Below are 17697 nucleotides of genomic sequence, written 5' to 3'. Positions count from 1 at the left end.
TAGGGTGCACAAGGAAGTAACACATTCCAGAGAATTCCTCCAGTAGCCTTTCTTTGTGTCTTCCCCTCCCCTGCCCCACAATCAACATTCAGGCCCCAAATAATTAACAAGGAACTCCCACAAATGATGGACCAGTGGCAAAGGCTTCCTAGCAGGTGTTACTTCCTGAATGCTGACGTCATGTGATGTGGCAAACTGCTGGAGATACACGGGTCAAGTCCTCAGCAGGTGTAAATCCGTTCACTCCACTGACTCCAGTATTGAACTTCAGTGGGGCTTTGCTGATTCACGGCAGCTGAGGGCTCCTGGCTCTGTGCACGTCACAGGTTTGCAACGGAAGGCAGTCCATATTTCATACTCCCATTGCTCTGGGAATGGCATGTTTCTGGCGAAAAGTAACGTATACTTTTGAACATGCTTAGGAAAGGGATGAATGATGGGACTAGAAGTAACTGTCTAGGGTATAGGCTATACTACTATCCAGAACATAAAGTCTCTGAACCCAGGACACAGTACGATGGACTCTTTAGGCCTGACTCTTCACTCGCACAAGTTGTACACCAGCATGATGCCATGGATTTAAACTGTGTGAGGGGAGAGTTGGGCCCTGTACCAAAACCTGCTAACTAACACCACAATGTGGCTGAGGGCACTGTTATCTAGGAGTTGCTATGGAGATCTACAAAAGAAATGCCTTTGTTATCTATGGTGACAGGTTTCAGAGTGGTAGCTGCGTTAGGCTGTATCTAGCTCACAAAAGCTTATGACCAAATAAATTGGTTAGTCTCTAAGGTGCCACAAATCCTCCTGTGCTTTTTGCTGATACAGACTAACACGGCTGCTACTCTGAAACCTTTTCCCCTACTGTTACTCACACCTTCTTGTCAACTGTTTGAAATGGGCCATCCTGATTATCACTACAAAAGTTTTTTTTCTCCTGCTGATAATAGCCCAACTTAACTGATGAGTTGGTATGGCAACACCCATTTCTTCATGTTCTCTGTGTGTGTGTGTGTGTGTGTGTGTGTGTGTGTGTGTGTGTGTGTGTGTGTGTGTGTGTGTGTGTGTGTGTGTGTGTGTGTGTGTGTGTGTGTGTGTGTGTGTGTGTGTGTGTCTTCCTACTGTATTTTCCACTGCATGCATCCGATGAAGTGGGTTTTAGCCCACAAAAGCTTATGCCCTAATAAATTTGTTAGTCTCTAAGGTGCCACAAGTACTCCTCATTCTCCTTGTTATCTATAATCTGTAGCATGCAGTTTGTGTTGAGCCTTATCACCCCAGCCCAGCTCGTAGTCCTTTATTTCTTTACTTTGAGACAGTAACACCTGTTCAACCCCCTGGTAGCCAATGAAGTCAGGGAGATGGCAGGATGATCATGTAACTGACAGCTGCAGTCTGTCTCAGTTCAGGTGACAGAACTCCCACCTCCACCTTGTATTCCTGTCATTGTGACCTCACAATTAAAAAGCAGGAAACTCACAGAAAGACCAGCACACAGAAGCAGAGGAGGAATGAACTGAAATCTAGTTAGACTGTAAGGTGTGGTCTATGCAATCTAATTACAGCTTTTTCTCTTAGGTCAAATTTTGTATCTGTCTGGGCTGCCTTCCCCCTCCTCTTCCCGCTGCACAAGTAGCAGCCTGGTAAGAGTTGTAGGAAAACAAGGAAGATGAGAGGTGCAAGCACTCCTTTACCTTTACATGCCCCTGCTGCTCCCAGGTGATAGATCCCTGCTAGCACACGCCAAATGGCAGTCTGCTCATCCACCGTGATTCCCAAAGTCTCCATAGCAGCTTGAAGCTGGACAAATGCCACAGAAGCCTTCTGCTTCTCTTCAGTCTAAAGGGGGCGGGGGGGGGGGGAGAAACAACAAGAGAAATGTAATTGTCTCTAAAGTTAGAGCAGGGGATTCTTGAAAACACAAATACTCAGAGTCAGCCCTGGTGGGAAATTAAAAAGGGCACCAAGAATGCCAAGAGAGGAAATGACGGAAAATTACTAGCAATGCTCGAAAATTTCCCATCCAAACATTTTTCCTTCAGAAAATGTCCTAAATGAAGCTTTTCATGGGAACATGTTGTTTTGGAGAAAATTTTGTTCTGGGACAAAAAAACTGAAAAAAAGAATTTTGATAAGTTTGAGAGAGAGCATTTTGATTTTTCACTTTGAAATGACCTTCCATTTCAAAATTTATTTTATAAATAATATAAATTATAATATAAATATTTTAAAAGTTGGAATTGGAACAAAACATTTCAGTGTTATCTAAGCAAAATGTTTCAATTGATCCAAAATGAAATTTTGGGGAAATTTTGAATTGTTTTTATTTCATTCTGCATCAGAATGAAAACCAAATTCAAAGTGGAAATTCCAAGTTTTGGCAAGCCCTAAAGATCGCAATTAGCCTGGTATGTGCAGAGATGCCATCTGAGTAAACCTGCCCTGGTGCCGAAGGAACTTGTTCTCATTCTCCTTCCCAGGCTGAAGGAGGTTTCACGTACCCAGCACTTTGCCTGCTAATGCGACTGCACATTTAGTCCTGCCTTGGGCAGTCAGGTCTCATTCAGTGCAGGCGGGACAGGCAGGAAGGGTGGCAAGCCCAGGGCAATTCCTGCCGACTTGGATTTTGTCGTCATTTTGGTCTTCACCTCAGACTGGCTCTGCTGCCAAACACAGCGCAAACTGGGCCCGAGCGTTTGAATGGAACTTTGCCGCAAGCACCAAGCTCAGCATGTTAGTGATTCCCCCTAGAGCCGGAAGATGTCTGTGCAGATTCAAGCTGGCACCTCGAACACTAGGCATGTAGTAGAGGCCCTGGTGGCACTGGGCTGGCTGGCTTCACTGCTGCACTGTCAGTTTGCTAATGTTCAGAGCATGGGAAAGCACATGCGGCGTGTTTTGTGGGGAGACATTGCCAAAAATTCCCATCTGCCATGGAGAGGGATGGGCTGCACATTGCCGTTCTGAATCTCAATTCCAGCCCCACCAAAGACCAGGACAGGCCTCAGCCAGGGTTTGGCTGCAGCCCATCACAGCAGGAGAGTGAGAAAAGAGTTACAAGTGTCAGATCCAGATCTGGACTCCAATATGCACTTCTGCCGCTCAGGGGAATGAAGCTGTAAGGTTTTTATCCTTGCCCTTCTCTACTCAGTCCTCCAGCCAGCCACACTCATAGCTGTGCTAAGACAGTGCCTGGGACTGGCCAGACACCTTTGAACCCAGCACCATTGCCTCTTTAGTACAGGAATCTTCACCACGGTTATTAGACCCTTCAGAATCCAACTACCCTCCTTATACGCAGCTAATCCTACTTATGCTCTTCACAGAGAAAGAAACTGCTGTACCAATCTTTTCTGAAAGGCTCCTGGTTGCTGTACATGAATTAAAAACCATAGATTTGATTTTGAGTGGTGCTGAGGACCCACTGAAGTCAATGAGAGGTGTGGTATCCTTGTGGAATCCCGTCACTGGAGATTTTATAGGTTAGATGAACACCTGTCAAGGGATGGTCTAGGTCAGTGGTGGGCAACCTGCAGCCCACGCCGCTTCCCGCAGCTCTCATTGGTCGGGAATGGTGAACCGCGGCCACTGGGAGCTGCAGGCGGCAGTGCCTGCAGACGGTCAGTGTAAACAAACTGTCTCCCAGCCCGCCAGCGGATTACCCAGACGGGCTGCAGGTTGCCCACCACTGGTCTGGGTATACTTGGGTTCTGCCTCAGCACTGGGGGCTTGAGAACTAACAAGTAGTGATTGCTGAGAGGTAAGCGATCGTGACTTGATGACGGTTGTGATGGGCAAACAAAACAAAGTCCCAACCAGTAATATCCGTACTTGGGGCTAGATTCACAAGAGGGACTGAGCTGCCTAACGGCCCCCTTAGGTGTCACTGGCATTCACAAAACCACCTCTCAGCTGCCACCTCACCCTAAATTCCCTTGGTGCTTAAGTGTCCACCAGTGAAATCCTGTAGGCACCTGTTTCTGCCAATGGGCATGTGCAAAGGTATCTAGGTTCTGACACCACTGACCTGCTCACCACGTAGCGCGGGTCTAAGCCCCAGACAGATTCACAAGTGAGGCGTTCTCCTCGCTAGCTCATTGTGGGGCCCGATGCCATATGCAGGCTGCAAGTCCACCTAACCAGCACTCCTGGGGGAGGCGGTGCTGCAGCTGCTCCTCTTATACCCAACAGCCCAGTGGTGAAGGTACTCACCCGGGGTGAGGGCGGCGGGTTCAAATCCCCACTCTGCTTTATTCAAAGCAGAAACTCGAACCAGGTCTCTCACCTCCCAGCTGAGTGCCCTAACCTCTTGACTGCTGGGTCTAAGGGGGCAGCACCTCCACCCCCATCTGACCTGGCCTGGGCACCTCATTCCAGGCATGGGTTCACAACGATTGGACTTGACGCAGAAATTAATTCAGGGAAGTCCAACAGCCTGTGATACGCAGAAGGGCCGACTGCATGATCACAGTGGTCCCTTCTGGCCTTAAAAGCCATGAATCTGCGGGAAAAGAATCATCGACTCTTCTCAGCACAGTATCTGCAACTGGGATTTGCAGAGAAGTGAAAATTATTATGATTAATTACACAATTATTATTAGTCAAATATATGTGTTACCCAATTCCAATGCTACAAAAATTGTAATTTTAATGCACAGTTAGTCACAGATTTTAATTAAATGTTTTGTGTGATTGTTTTAAACCCTGTATTTAGGAGGGATGGTTACTGATTTAATGATTTAATCAGCTGATTTATATTTTCATACAATTTATATAATTCTTTATGTTGCCACAGCAATTTGGAATCTAACCATCGGACTTCTCTCTTCTTGCCAAATACTCCAGCCTGCTGTTATATCAAGTCAGCTAAATTGCTTCAGCCTACCCAGCAGCCTGAACTACACCCTTATCCGTTCATTTCCAATATGCTATTTGCCCTGTAGATCTTATTTCCATGATGCGCTATTAACAAATAAGACAAACCTGAATTCCCTTTCCCTGTTCCAGAAGTTAAACCTAAGCAGGAGCTTTATTGTCACGAACTGAGAAATGGACAAATGCCAGAGCCTTGGAGAAAGTTATATTTCTATTTTTCTGATGGGATGAATGGCAAAAAATCCACACTGTGATGAAAAACAGAGACTGCCACAGAGGCACAGTGCGAGCTGCATTCCATGCCCAGAACCGGGAGGAGAGACTGTTAGAATGCTCTCATTCTAACGCCATCACCAGGTTATTCTGGCTCTTTCTCCAAATAACAGAATCTACTGAGGATATAAATCTTGGTTGCCAGTGAAAGATTGAGTGAGTGAGTTTCCAATGCAGATTAAAGAAGCATATAAATAAATGGTGGGTTGGCTTCTTGCAGAAATGAAATAGCTTTAGCAAACAGAAGAGACACTATCTATACACACACTTCCAAGGAAAGTTCATTCCAAATAGTAGCAGCGTGGGACCAGATCAAAATAATAAAATGGCACAAAATCTCAGCATGACAGGGCCAGCATTGCTGTATGGGGAACCATATCTTATATCCCTGCTCAGGTCTGTCCACTGTCCAAGAAGTCAGCCAGGCAGTCCTCAGGGACCGGCAGAGGCTGGGAAAGCCATTTAGAAGGGAAACAGGAACAACCCCCCACCCCACCCCTCGTCACTTCTTGCCCAGAGGTGGTGAGGTCCCCCAATGGATGCATCAGGCAGGGTTCACATGCAACTGAATGACCAGGCTCCAGCTCCTGCCACCCACAATGAAAAACTAAACCCCAACGACCCAGGATAAGCACCGACTGGATTCCCTGCAAGGGCCGCTTCCAATGGCAGCAGGAAAATGGGTTTCAAGTAGAAAAATTTGGGAAAACAGGCAGTGCTGGCAAGTTGTAGGGGAGGTAGCTGCTCCCCTGCCATGAGCAGCAAGAGGGTGCAGCAGCTCACTGGCTTGGAGCAACCCCAGTATTGTCCTCTTCCACCTCCACCTCCCTGCTAGAGAAGCAAACCCCCAAACAGAAAACTGGGGAGAAGCTTCGTGAGCAGTAAGCATTAAAATAAAGCAAAGATCGTGGGCTATTCATGAGCACGAAGCCCCTACGTTCTTTCTCACCCCTTTGTAGCTGTCAGACCCATGTCCCTAGTTGTTAGGATCCTGGGTGGAAGTGGGCAGGCACTTGGGAGTCAGGAACTGAAGACAGGGGTCAGAGTCAGTATCGGGGTCAAGAATCAAACTGAGGATCAAGCCGGAGTCAGAGTCGGGCCGAGGGTCAATACCAGGGATCAGGGCCTGTGCTCGGGTTCCGGAGGTTGATCAGGGATCAGAATCCAAGTCAGAGCTCCAGGAGCAGAGAAGCAGGGCCATCATAGCAGCTCGCTCGGGAGCCATGTTATTGCCTAGACACTCTCTGGTCCACCCCATAAGCTGATATAGGATCAAGGAGCCAATTAGGGATCGCTAAGGCTGCTGCAGGGGCTCAAAGCACAAAGGCAGGCTGCTGGAAGCGGGGGTGCAGGCAATGGGAAGAATAGCAGCTCGCATATGCAGTCACAGAAGCTAACCAGGAAAACTTCTGTGAGCTTCCTTTATTTCCATATGACGATCTACTAGAAAGTGCCTACCACAGGCATCCGCAGCTTACACATTAGTGTATTAATTCCATTGTGTCAGCCTACAAAAAGCTTCCCATGGCACTGTAAGTATCATTCTTCACTCCCGCCTGCCCCCGCAAGGAAATCCTGGGAGCAAAGCCATTGGCCGCCTGTCTCATGTCAAACCCCAGAGAAGGGCAGGAGAGCAGACTTCTCCTTGCTGCCACCATCCCACAGCTGGTCGCAATCCTCCTTTGCTCCAGTCCTTATTAAGTTTCTAAACTCTTCTTTACCCTGGACTGTCAGGCCAGGTTCATCCCAGTGCAACTCTGCTGAAACCAACAGAGTTGCACCAGGGAGGAATTTCGCTGGTGCCTCTCTCTTGTTACAAAAAAAAACAAAAAACCACCAAACCCCTGGGAGAGCCATGCAGATGCTGGTGATGTCACATAACTTTTCCTTTTAAAGAGGATTTTCGATCCAGACACATGCAGCCCCTAGGCAAAAAAAAACCCACTTGGGAGCGTCTAGAGGGAGCGCCCCTGCCTTGGCAGTGGATAGACTGTTTGATCTAATGGGTCTTTGTGCTGCTGTTGCCTATGATAAGGCTACTGATGAGAAAACCCAGTTAAAGTCTGCCGTTTTTCCAAACATGTGGCTGGAGCTGGGCTGTCTTGGCTAGAGAGAAATCCGTGATATGACAAAGGAGCTGGTAGAAGGAGAAGGATGCAAGGCCTTGAAAGCAGAGAAGAGAATACGAAGTAGACAGACAAATTACTGTGGGAGAAAACAAACTGCAGCAAAGAGCATCACTGGGACTGGTATAAACAAACAGCAGGATGAACAATAATTCAAGCACACGTAGAACCACTTGTGTGAATCATTCTGTGGATTAAATAAGTTTCAAGTTAAATAAATCCATGTTCCAGTGACACTGGCTTTGCTTCCGACATGTGGACATTCACATGTGAACTTTATGAAAATAGCCATCATGGATCCCTGCAAATTTCATGCAAAGTAACACTTTGGAGATGACCATCATCCAAATTATAATAAAAAATGGGAAAAATTCTTCAGTGCTCCAGATGCAGCCTTTAAAGTTCTACAGTTCTGATGGCAACATGTCTCTGTGATGATCAGCCAGCAGGTTAGCCAAGATTTTCAAAAGCGCTCCGTGATTGTGGATACCCTCTTTGAGATAACTTACAGGGGCCTGGTTTTCAAAACGTGCTAAGCACCCACCCTCTGAAAATTAGGCCCACGGAAAGGTGTCTCAGACTGGCCATTCAAAACCTGAGATACCCCAAATCACCAGGCACTTTTGGGAATCTTGGCCATTGGCTTTCTCATTGCACAAACTATAAACTGCAGGAAAGGCTTTAGCTAGAAAAAAGGGAGTGGCAGGGAGCTGTTGGTGGTTTTTTTTAATTGACTTACTTTGTTTTATTACGAGATTCCTGTAATGTAGTGTCATTTCCCTTAAACCCAACCACGGTTTTCAGAAACAGATTCAATCTTCAGGATTTTATGCAAGTCAATGCCTCTGAAATACCTGATGCCTCATTTCTCTTTCAATCTGCCGTGTTTAGCATAGCATGTTGCAATAGCATGGCAACGCATCATGTCCTTTGGTGCAGTGACCGGCTGAGTGGCACAGCTGGGGTTTTCTCTCCCCGTTAATAAGGCCGAATGATTTAAAAGAGTTTATTCTCAATAGGCAAGAAACTTGGAGGACCTTCCCCTCATTCCCCACTCAGCTCAGTCACTTAATAAGCCCTACATGCTCTGCGAGATCAGCAAGCTCGGCAGCTTTCCCCGCCGGCACAGAGAAACAAAAGCAAAGTCAACCAGTTCTGGTTCTTCTCACTCCTTCTTAGAGTGGCTTCATGGGCATGGCCAGCGCTGGGCTCATCAGAAGCGAATCCGTTTTTTTCTAGGGGTTTATACCTTGGCCATAAAAAAACCTGATTTGTGCCATGCTGTGAAGTGCTGCTCTGCAGCCAATGCGTGGAAGTTGATTCAAAGTGATTTTACTTTGTGAAAGCCACCATGACACTAAGTGCCCTCTCTACAGGTGACATTTCCCTGGGCTCCTTCTCCCTCAGAGCAGAGGTCAACACAACCCCTCAAGCTGGCTTGCTTGGTTGCCCGTCCCATTGGCTGTGCTCTCGAAAGCAGCTGTCAGCACAGGCACTGTTACAGCCCGACAGCACCAGGCCAGCTGGCCAATGGCAGCGATTCTGGTTCCCGGGGCGTTTCAATATTTTGACATTTGGTTTCAGAACCCAACCAAATTTTTCCACATTTCCCACAAAGCAGAACTTCAAAAGAAGTCACGTTTCAGAAACGCCAACGAATGGTGATTCTGAAAAAAATTATGCTCCCCAGGCCCCCAGTTGCTGAAAGCAATACTCAGTTTGCATGGCAGGCTACCCCAGAGCCCTGAACCTCAATGCCCTGGGTGCCCAGCAGCCCGCCAGGCAAGCTGGCAGGGAACCAGGCAGACAGGGCTCCGCCACCCCTCTACCTGCGATTCAATGAAAATTCCCCAAACTTTTTTCACAAAACATTTTGGGTTTGACAAACTGGCATTTGTTGACAAAAATCTGCTTCACCTGAAAATTTCTAAGCATCCCTACTCGGCTTGCAATGGACACAGGTCCCTCACTGAGGCCAGGGAATCAGCAAGGGACTGCAGTGTATAGGCTAACTTTAGGGGGTTTTACCTGGAGAAAATGCAAAGTTCCCTGAGCGTTTAATGCCATATGACCATGTGCAGCCAATCTCATTGTGTTTCATACCAGTGCCCATCACTCGTCCATGGAGCTGCACTGTAACTTTGCCGGGGTTGGGGTGAAGTTTGGGTTTTGTTTGCAGCCAGAAGTTTTGCTTTGAATTAGAACAGGTTGGGATGCAGGAATCAAGACCAGGCAACCAGGCAAGATCAGAAACCAGCCCTAGGGACTTAGCCAGTCTTTATGTTCACTTAATAAAACCATTGTATTGATTCAGGGTAGGGTCATGTTGGGAAAGGGTTACAACCAGCCTTCAGGTGGCTCAGAGGGGAACTCAGTTGCAGGATACAGCTCTGATTCCTCCTGACTTCATGGGGTATTTAGTTCTTGGTCCCAGGGGAGAGCTTGTGAATACTTGCCGGGCTTCCTCCCCTGAGCTGCAGTTTCCGCAGGAATCTCTGATAAGTAGCATGGTGCCACATGCATGCTGCAGTGTCTCTAGTTCCTTGTTTCAATATCACCCGTTAGTCTCTCTCCATCTGCACCTCAAGAGCAAAGCAAAAGCTTCTCTGTGTTTTGAATGTCACTGCAGTTCAGTCCCAGGGACAGGAGGATATACAGGTGGAAAGGGATTTTCACAGATATATTTAATAAAGACATAGAGGTATGCTGTAGACGGATACGTACCTATACCCCACATATATACACATAGCTATAATCTCAACAGGAACTGGCAGCCAGGGAGCTAGTCCTCCCTTGTTTTAGCAAATATTTTGGAAACTGACCACAACACACAATAAATCAACCAGCGCTAATTGGTGCCCAATTTCAATCTCTTGACAAATGATCCCTGACGTAGGCTCAGAGTGCCACCCCATCCAAAACACGTATTATGCACAATTCTGAGACACGAAACTCCTGTTTTACTGCCCGAGAGTTTGCCCAGCTTTTGCCTCCCTACAGTCTCCCCAGAGAAACTCACCTTGACACAATTACCCAGCTTGATACAATCCTTCTTTTACTTCAAACATGTCAAAGCCGGTTACCCCAGTAAGGATAGCTGTGTCTTTTATTTTTTAGGCAAACATATCATGAAGGACCCACACAAGCACAGCGGGCTCCAAATAGCTGTGTTTACTGGATATATACAACATGCATGACTTAGCTGCATATACATTGCTCTGCCATTAGGGTTCTGGCGGCTGCTAAAACCCAGAACATGGTGAGCACCACTAGAGGACTCACTAGCTAGTTAAAGAGATGCTACCCTATTCCCACACACTACACGGCCTCAGGTTAGGACTTTCAAAGGTGCCTATTGGAGACCCAGCCTACAAATCTAGAGCACATTTGACATAAGCCATTTCTGAGATATCTCCAAGCAAAAAAGGACTCCGGGTTTTTATTCCATTGATAAAACAGCACACAACAAAACAAGGTCACGCACATTTTCATTTTTATGCTTGGTTAATTCAAAAACAGCCTAATGGATCTGTCCCAAAGGAAGAGTCACCTTTACACTGAGAACAAGCACGAAGGATTTCAGGCCAAAGGGTACGTGCCTGGCATAAGAGCTTATAATGAAAGTGTCTTTCCAACCCTAACAACTGCATCGCTATCATAAAGCTGCACTGTCTAGAATGGTGCAATTTGTTTTCAGCTCATCCTGCTGCAGAATCTAAAAATAACCCTGCCCTGCCCTCAATTGCTAGGGGTGGGTGTGAAGGTTTTTCCTTTTTGTGATTAGCCCCTGGGTCTGCCACACGTAGTATGCAATCAGCATAAACCCGTGTTGTTTCCTTGATACCCCAACGGCAGGATTCACAGCCACCACAGAGAAATATGAAGCATCACTGAGGGAGACGTCCTGTCTGCTTCTCCTCCAGGACCGTGCTAATCTGAATAGGAGGCACAGTATACGCCCTGGCTTGTAACAACAGCCAGAAATGCAGCTGGGCTTTGCTTCATCCACATTAGGACACCAGCTCTCTCGCAGCATGCACCATTGCAGAGCACAACCCAGCACATCCAACCACTGGGCTGGCCACTGGAAATCGGGAAGTCCTTGGTACCTAGGAAGTCACCGCTCTGTCTGAGTCATGCCTTTGTATTGGTGGCTCAGCCACTGTGAAAGGAACAGGAACTGCCTGGGGAAATGGCTGTTGTGACTTTCCTGCTAATTTCTTTTCCACACCCCTGGGCACGCCTTAACTCTTTATGCAGCCAGGAGCTGAGCAGCTGGAAGAGGCCTCAGGGAGCTTCGTCTGCGTAGAACAAGGCGATATCGTTTCAGGAACAGATCCAGCTCCAAACCCAACCAAAGATCACACGGGCCATCTGGTGGTGCCCGGCAGTGGATGCTCCTGCAGCCCAGTCCAAGCCTAACATCTCGATTTGGTTTAAAAAGGGCCTTTTGCAACGCAGGGAAAGTTTCCCGACTGATCTCACTGACCAGGAAGAAAAGCTGATGGAGAGGACGTGCATTTCTGTTTGTCTTGCCACATCTGCCTGTTATCGGAGATCACAGACCCCTACACACGTGCACCTGGAATGGGTCAGAGATTAGAAAACCCATTCTGCAGTGCACAAGTTCCCACTGCACGGTGGGCGGCATGTCAGCCATCTGCAGATTAAAGCTCTCAAACAGGCACTGACACCATGGACCACAAGGCATCTGCAAATGCCGCTGCAGTCCAGCAAGCCACTAATCCCCGGATTGACTGTCCCAGGTAGCACAGACTGGCAGAGAGGCTCATTAGAGCTCTGAAGGAGCCAGTAGACTCCTTGGACGCATTGCCCAGAGATTGTCAGAATCCTGCCTGCATTTCCAGGGAGATTCCTTGCATTTTAATTCTTTTCACTTTGCTGATTTGCTAAGACTAAAGAAATGTGCACACTGAAGAGCACACTGACGGAATTGAGGCAACATTAGCAGGCTGGCTTAAATATGCACCATTTTCATTTTTCTATACTGACTGTTAATTAGGTCACTTTCCTTCATATATTTGCCACATTAACAGTGCTAGGGAGGAAGAAGTGAAACCTAGAGAGATCAGTGAGTGGGAGAAAGGAATAAAAAATCCCCCACTTTGTACTGAAAGACTTCAGCTAGCACAGTGAAGAGCATCATATATTGGTTTTGTGACACAGGCGTCAACTAAAATGTAACTCAAGAAGCCCTTTGCCTGGTGCAGCGTCTCAGAGATCACAGCCTGAATCCCTGTTAATCCCATGGGCAGCAGAGCAACAATGAAGAAAGGAGAAAAGAAATACCCCAACCCTGTGTCCTTTCCTTGTCAATTTCAGATTCGCAAATGCAGGTGGATCCAGCTCTCCCCACCCACGGCTGCCAAAGATACACTGCACCTACGGAGCTGGTCAGTCACTCACATCTGCCTGTTATGCACTGTGGGGCTGAAAAAAATGAGCCAGCAGCACTATTGAGAGGAATTGTCCACAGGGAGGATATCTGCAGTTCTAGCCAAATCTGGGCACTCTGGAACAGAAGGAAGCAATGATGAAAGAAGGTCATTATGCTGGGAAATAGGCAGCTTCCATTTTAACCCTGTGAAAGCTGAGCTCGTTGCCTGGTGCATTAGCAGTGATCAATAACAGGCCGTGCCCTGCCAAACCTGGAAACTCCACCCAGCCTGTGGCCAACGGATCAATTGCAGAGCAGCTAATTTGTCTGGCCCTTGGATTTGATTAACATCTACATAATGAAGACTGAAAATTGAATTGTACCAAAAGCTGATATAACTGTAAATTGCTGTGGATTCATGCCAGTGCTTTGGTGCATTGGTAAAATGCCTAATACCCACAAACAGCTAAAACTAATAAGGAGCAGATGATGAAAACCAAGTGTAGTTCTAGCCCCTAAAAATATTATTCCGATGTTCTCCGAAGCATGATCTCACCCATCTGAGAACTACTGTCGCAAGGAAATATCAGGAATTATTCACACATACTTAGAACAGTACGTTCTGTCTGATTTAACTGAATCAGTGATATTAGAGGCCGACATATTTCCTTAAAGGTGCTGCAGTGAGTGCCTGAATTTTGAAATACAAGGTTGAGACAAACTCTAATCCAGCAGGATGCTAGACTGCTCCACTACAGACACCAAGAAACCAGTGGCCACAATCCCCCAGTCTCTGCCTGCTCCCTCTGCTTCCCTTCACCAGCCCTCCCCCAGATCAGCTAGCAGTGCCTCCCGGGTACCCACTGTAAAGCTGTGCTAAGAAATTTCAGCTCCTTCTCTTGCACTGTGTCCCACTGCACTGCCTCATCCCTCACCACCCCAACAGAGCTCAGCATAACCCAGCACAAGACAAGGGCCGTTCTGGAGCCTGTCGCAGTATCTAGCACTGGGAGCCAAAACGAGAAGTGTGTGTCAAAGTCACTGTGTGCTCGGACCAAGGGGACAGCTCCAGACTGGGGGGTCCCAATCACTGCAAGGTCTTCTACCTAACTAGCCAGCCGGATGCCAAGGCGCACTGCGTTACTACAGCTATTACTGCTACTATTTACTATTGACATTACCAGAGCAGCTAGGAGCCCGAGCCAAGGACCAGGACCCAGTTGTGCTAGGTGCTGTACAGACAGAGTGAACAGATGGGCCTGTCTCAAGGAGCTTACAAGAGAAGAGACGATAGATAGATAGATAGATAGATAGATAGATAGATAGATAGATAGATAGATACTGCGAGGGGAGCACTCAGAACCAATGACACAGTATCCGTCAGCACGATATCCAGTGCTCTCAGCACACCCGGGGCTAGCCATTGTCAGGTTTTATGTACGCGTCCTGGTAAAGGAGAGTTTTACGGGGGGATTTGAAGAAGGTAGCTTAGCAGGGGATTATGGGAAGCTCCTCCAAAGTGCGAGGGGCCGTGTAGAAGCAACCACAAAGGTGCCTGTTGAGAAATGTACCAAGTGGATGATGGAGGCTGGCACCGCTGGCTGATCAGAGGTGGGAGTCTACGTTCTGGTGTCATGGTATAGGTCTGGGACAGGCCAGCAGTGAATCAGGCCACTGGAGACTCCATAGTCACCCCTCTCTCTTCCCACAGAGCGGTATGAAGAGATTGGGTCTTGCAGTCCAGAAAACCATTTTCACACTATTTAACAAATAAACTCAGCTCCTTCTGATGCACTCCCTGGCTCCTCGCACTCTCCTGTGCGCCCAAGCTAATGACACACCACCCCCTTTGCCATCCATGACTGAGGAGAAATGCAAAGTCCATCCGAACTGGGAGCCAGTGGGTGTGACGAAGGCACTTGTTCTTGAGCCTCCCAAGAGAGACAGCTGTATTTTAGAGAAAATGTATAGTCCATCCATCCTGAAATGAACTGTCCATTCAAGGAAGGAGGTGCTGTGCAAGTAATTCAGAGGTTTTTTGCTCCCAGGATTTGATTCAGACCCCTGCACCCTAACTCTGAAATTGAGAAGTAGAGCCAGTCCAAATTTTTCAATGAAATGTCTTTTCATCAGAAAATGTTGAATCACTAAAAACAAAACTTGCCATGGAAAAGTGTCATTGTCAATGAAAATGTCATTGGGGAGGTTTCTCAGGTCCAGGATATTTCTGGTCAGAGAGAGAGAGAGAGAGAGAGAGACAATGGCCAGTAGCCTTGAGGGCACTCCCCTGGGATGTGAGAGGCCCAGTGAAAGTCCTGACTCTGAAGCAGGAGCACTCGCTCTCTGGTTTTTATACGAACGTGGAACAAAAACAAATATGGAAACTTAAATTTTTTTTCACAAAGCCAAATTCTTGTTTTCCAGCCAGTCCTATTCAGGAGCCACGTTAGGTTCAAAATGTCTCAGGGAAGTTCAGGGTCTGTGCATTCCATACATCACATGATGACCCCTAAATTTCCTGTTTAGACCTCCATGACACTACATGGGAAGGGTCCACCTCGGCTGGGCAGGTAATTTCGTCTGAGGGGTATTCCTCTGTTAATGCACAGCTGACAAACTCTCCACCTGCAGCATATTTCTAAAACCAGAGGAAGTGTCATTTCAAAGGTTCATGCCTAGGAGCAACACTGTTGTCACCTGGTGCATCGGAACAAAGCCACGCACACCAAACAGCGCTGTACAGAGCAGTCCAGGGAAAAGTAATACAGGCAAAGCAGGAGCTAATGCCCTACCTTCGAACACGGCCCAATTCCAAAGGAGTTGCTCTCAGCCATCTGGTGCAAGTGCAGCATCGTCCTGAAAGCAGTTATGAAAAATGAAAATTAAACCACATCTCAGTGCTACCTGATAGGTCTTATTGCTCTCCAGAGGGAGCAGGATCTGGTGCATGAAAATGTGACCCAATGCAATGGCACTGAGTAGTGTTCAAAGCCACCAAAGGAGCTTGGATAATCCAATCGCTCCGCTGAGAGAGAGAGAGCATGTCGCTCTCGAGGGAGGAGGGCATATTACACCTGAAAACATGAGTTTGTTTCCTAAAGGCTCGTGCTATTGGAAATGCTTCTCTGTGCCCCTTTCGAGATCATCAAGCCCAAAGGATTGGGCTTCACTGGCCAGCAGTTTCAACTCCTTTCACCAAAGCAAATTCTCTCCAATTCCTGTCTTTGTTTCCTGATTTCTGAGTGCTAGTTCCCCCCTTGCAGTCCATGCTGCATGCACAAGATGTACAAACATACTTGACACTTCCTTTCCCTCCCTTTGATAAGTAACTCATTGGGTTTGGAGGCGAGGTGATTAATAAAGGCTCCTAGCCATGTACGGGTTTATACCTCCAGTCCTGCAATTACCAACTCCACAATACAAATCACATGCTAGTGAGCTATTCTGTTGTAGTGTGAATTCACTACCATGCTGTACGGTATCGCACAGGGTCAGCATTGCGGTCACAACCCAGCTTTGCAGATACGAACCAGGGTGCCCACATGGTTCTGTGAAAGGGAGATGGGGAATTCCAGGAACCACATGGGCCAACTAAAGCAAACAGAGCTCAGGCCTCCTGGGTTCCAGGGCATTCGTTCCTTGGTGTGTATGGAGCGCTGCAGGTACGAGGGGAGATGGCCCTGCCAGCGGAGTTAACAGTCAGTGGGACTATTTCTGTAGCAGAGGGCGAATTAATTTGGGTCGGGTGCAGCCCAGAGTTATTAGGTGGGAGGTGAAATCATTCAAATAAAATGAAAAGTGACCCAAACTGGCATCCAGAATTCAATTATTTGTGTGTGTGTTAAACTGTTAACTGAATTTTTTGGGAATTATTTTTCATTTTCTTCTGATTTGCCCCATCCTGGTTTTAGCCAAGATGCAAAAGCGCCAGAAGTCTCCTGCCCGAACCTGTTCTTTGAAGATTTCTCGCTCAATTGCACACTCGAGTCTCTGAAAGTGATCACTCCACACCCCGGAACCTTTGACGTTTGCCCACTTCCCCTAAGAAGACACCCGAAAACAAACTCCCTATAATACAATGCCCTGATTTCTGTTGCTTATGTGTCTTTGTTGTCCAATCTCATTCTATCAGACAACAGATTAACAAACAGGCCAAAACTAAAATCAAATGCTGTGTGGGGAAATCATTTCATAGGTATTCTGCTCCCTCTGCTGGGGAAATCAGAGTCCCTCAGTACGGTTCCAGAGCCTAATTCCCATCCCCTGACTATATCATGTTGATTTGTCTGATCCTACATTTCTTGTTTAAAGTCTCCCTTATTAGCCCATAACAATACATCTACCTCTAACAATAGCCTGGTCAAGGGCAATCCTGTCAAAAGACCTTTACAACAAAGCCTCTGCCAGACAGATTTTTTTTTTCACCTTCTTTATCAGCACAGAAGCGTTGTGCTTAGTGCAAGGTACCCAGGATGATCTGCACTATACGTTCCAAGAGTCTCTGTTCTGTATTCATCCCTCATCACAGAGAACTGGAAAACACTGTTCACAAAGCAGCTCTTGATTATAAATAGTGGGGGGAACAGGGGAGCCTGGAAGCAGATCCCAATGGTCTAACAGTTATCGAACAGAAAGCTATGCAGATCTGCCAACTGTGTCCATTAGCAACTCTGTGACTGAGGAGAAACATCTCAGAATCGGTGGCTTGACTCTTCTGAAGCCTGTACACATTTTGTGCCATGGAAGCGCCTATCGACCTAGCTGGCTATACTCTCGATTTACACCCGTGTACACAAGAGGAGAATAAGGCCCACTCTCTCACTGGTGTAACACTCCTTTGACCCATATTTCTAAGTGCATCACTTTTATCTAGCATCTCTCTCCACACACACACAGAGCTCCCTGCCGAAACCTCATCATGTCTAGCTGCTGAAGAGTAATGTATCCACCCTTCTGTCCAGGGGATACATCTCGTTATTGAAATGGACTCTTTGTAATAATAAAGGGACATGGAAACCACAGTGC

General features: G+C 47.1%; 1 protein-coding gene across 5 annotated transcripts in view; it reads right to left on the bottom strand.

Moving 5' to 3' along the window:
* Positions 1-17697, bottom strand: part of MYO18B (myosin XVIIIB) — a 191943-nt gene that overhangs the window by 148285 nt on the left and 25961 nt on the right. For all 5 annotated transcript variants that reach the window (XM_074973149.1, XM_074973145.1, XM_074973146.1 and 2 more), the window contains exons 10-11: positions 15465-15528; positions 1695-1839 (exon numbers count right to left, since the gene is read on the bottom strand). In XM_074973149.1, the coding sequence (XP_074829250.1) occupies positions 1695-1839; positions 15465-15528 (209 nt within the window). The remainder of the gene's footprint in view (positions 1-1694; positions 1840-15464; positions 15529-17697) is intronic.

Source organism: Natator depressus, chromosome 15 (assembly GCF_965152275.1).
Source record: "Natator depressus isolate rNatDep1 chromosome 15, rNatDep2.hap1, whole genome shotgun sequence".
Classification (NCBI taxonomy): domain Eukaryota; kingdom Metazoa; phylum Chordata; order Testudines; family Cheloniidae; genus Natator; species Natator depressus.
This window is presented reverse-complemented; position numbering and strand designations above follow the sequence as displayed.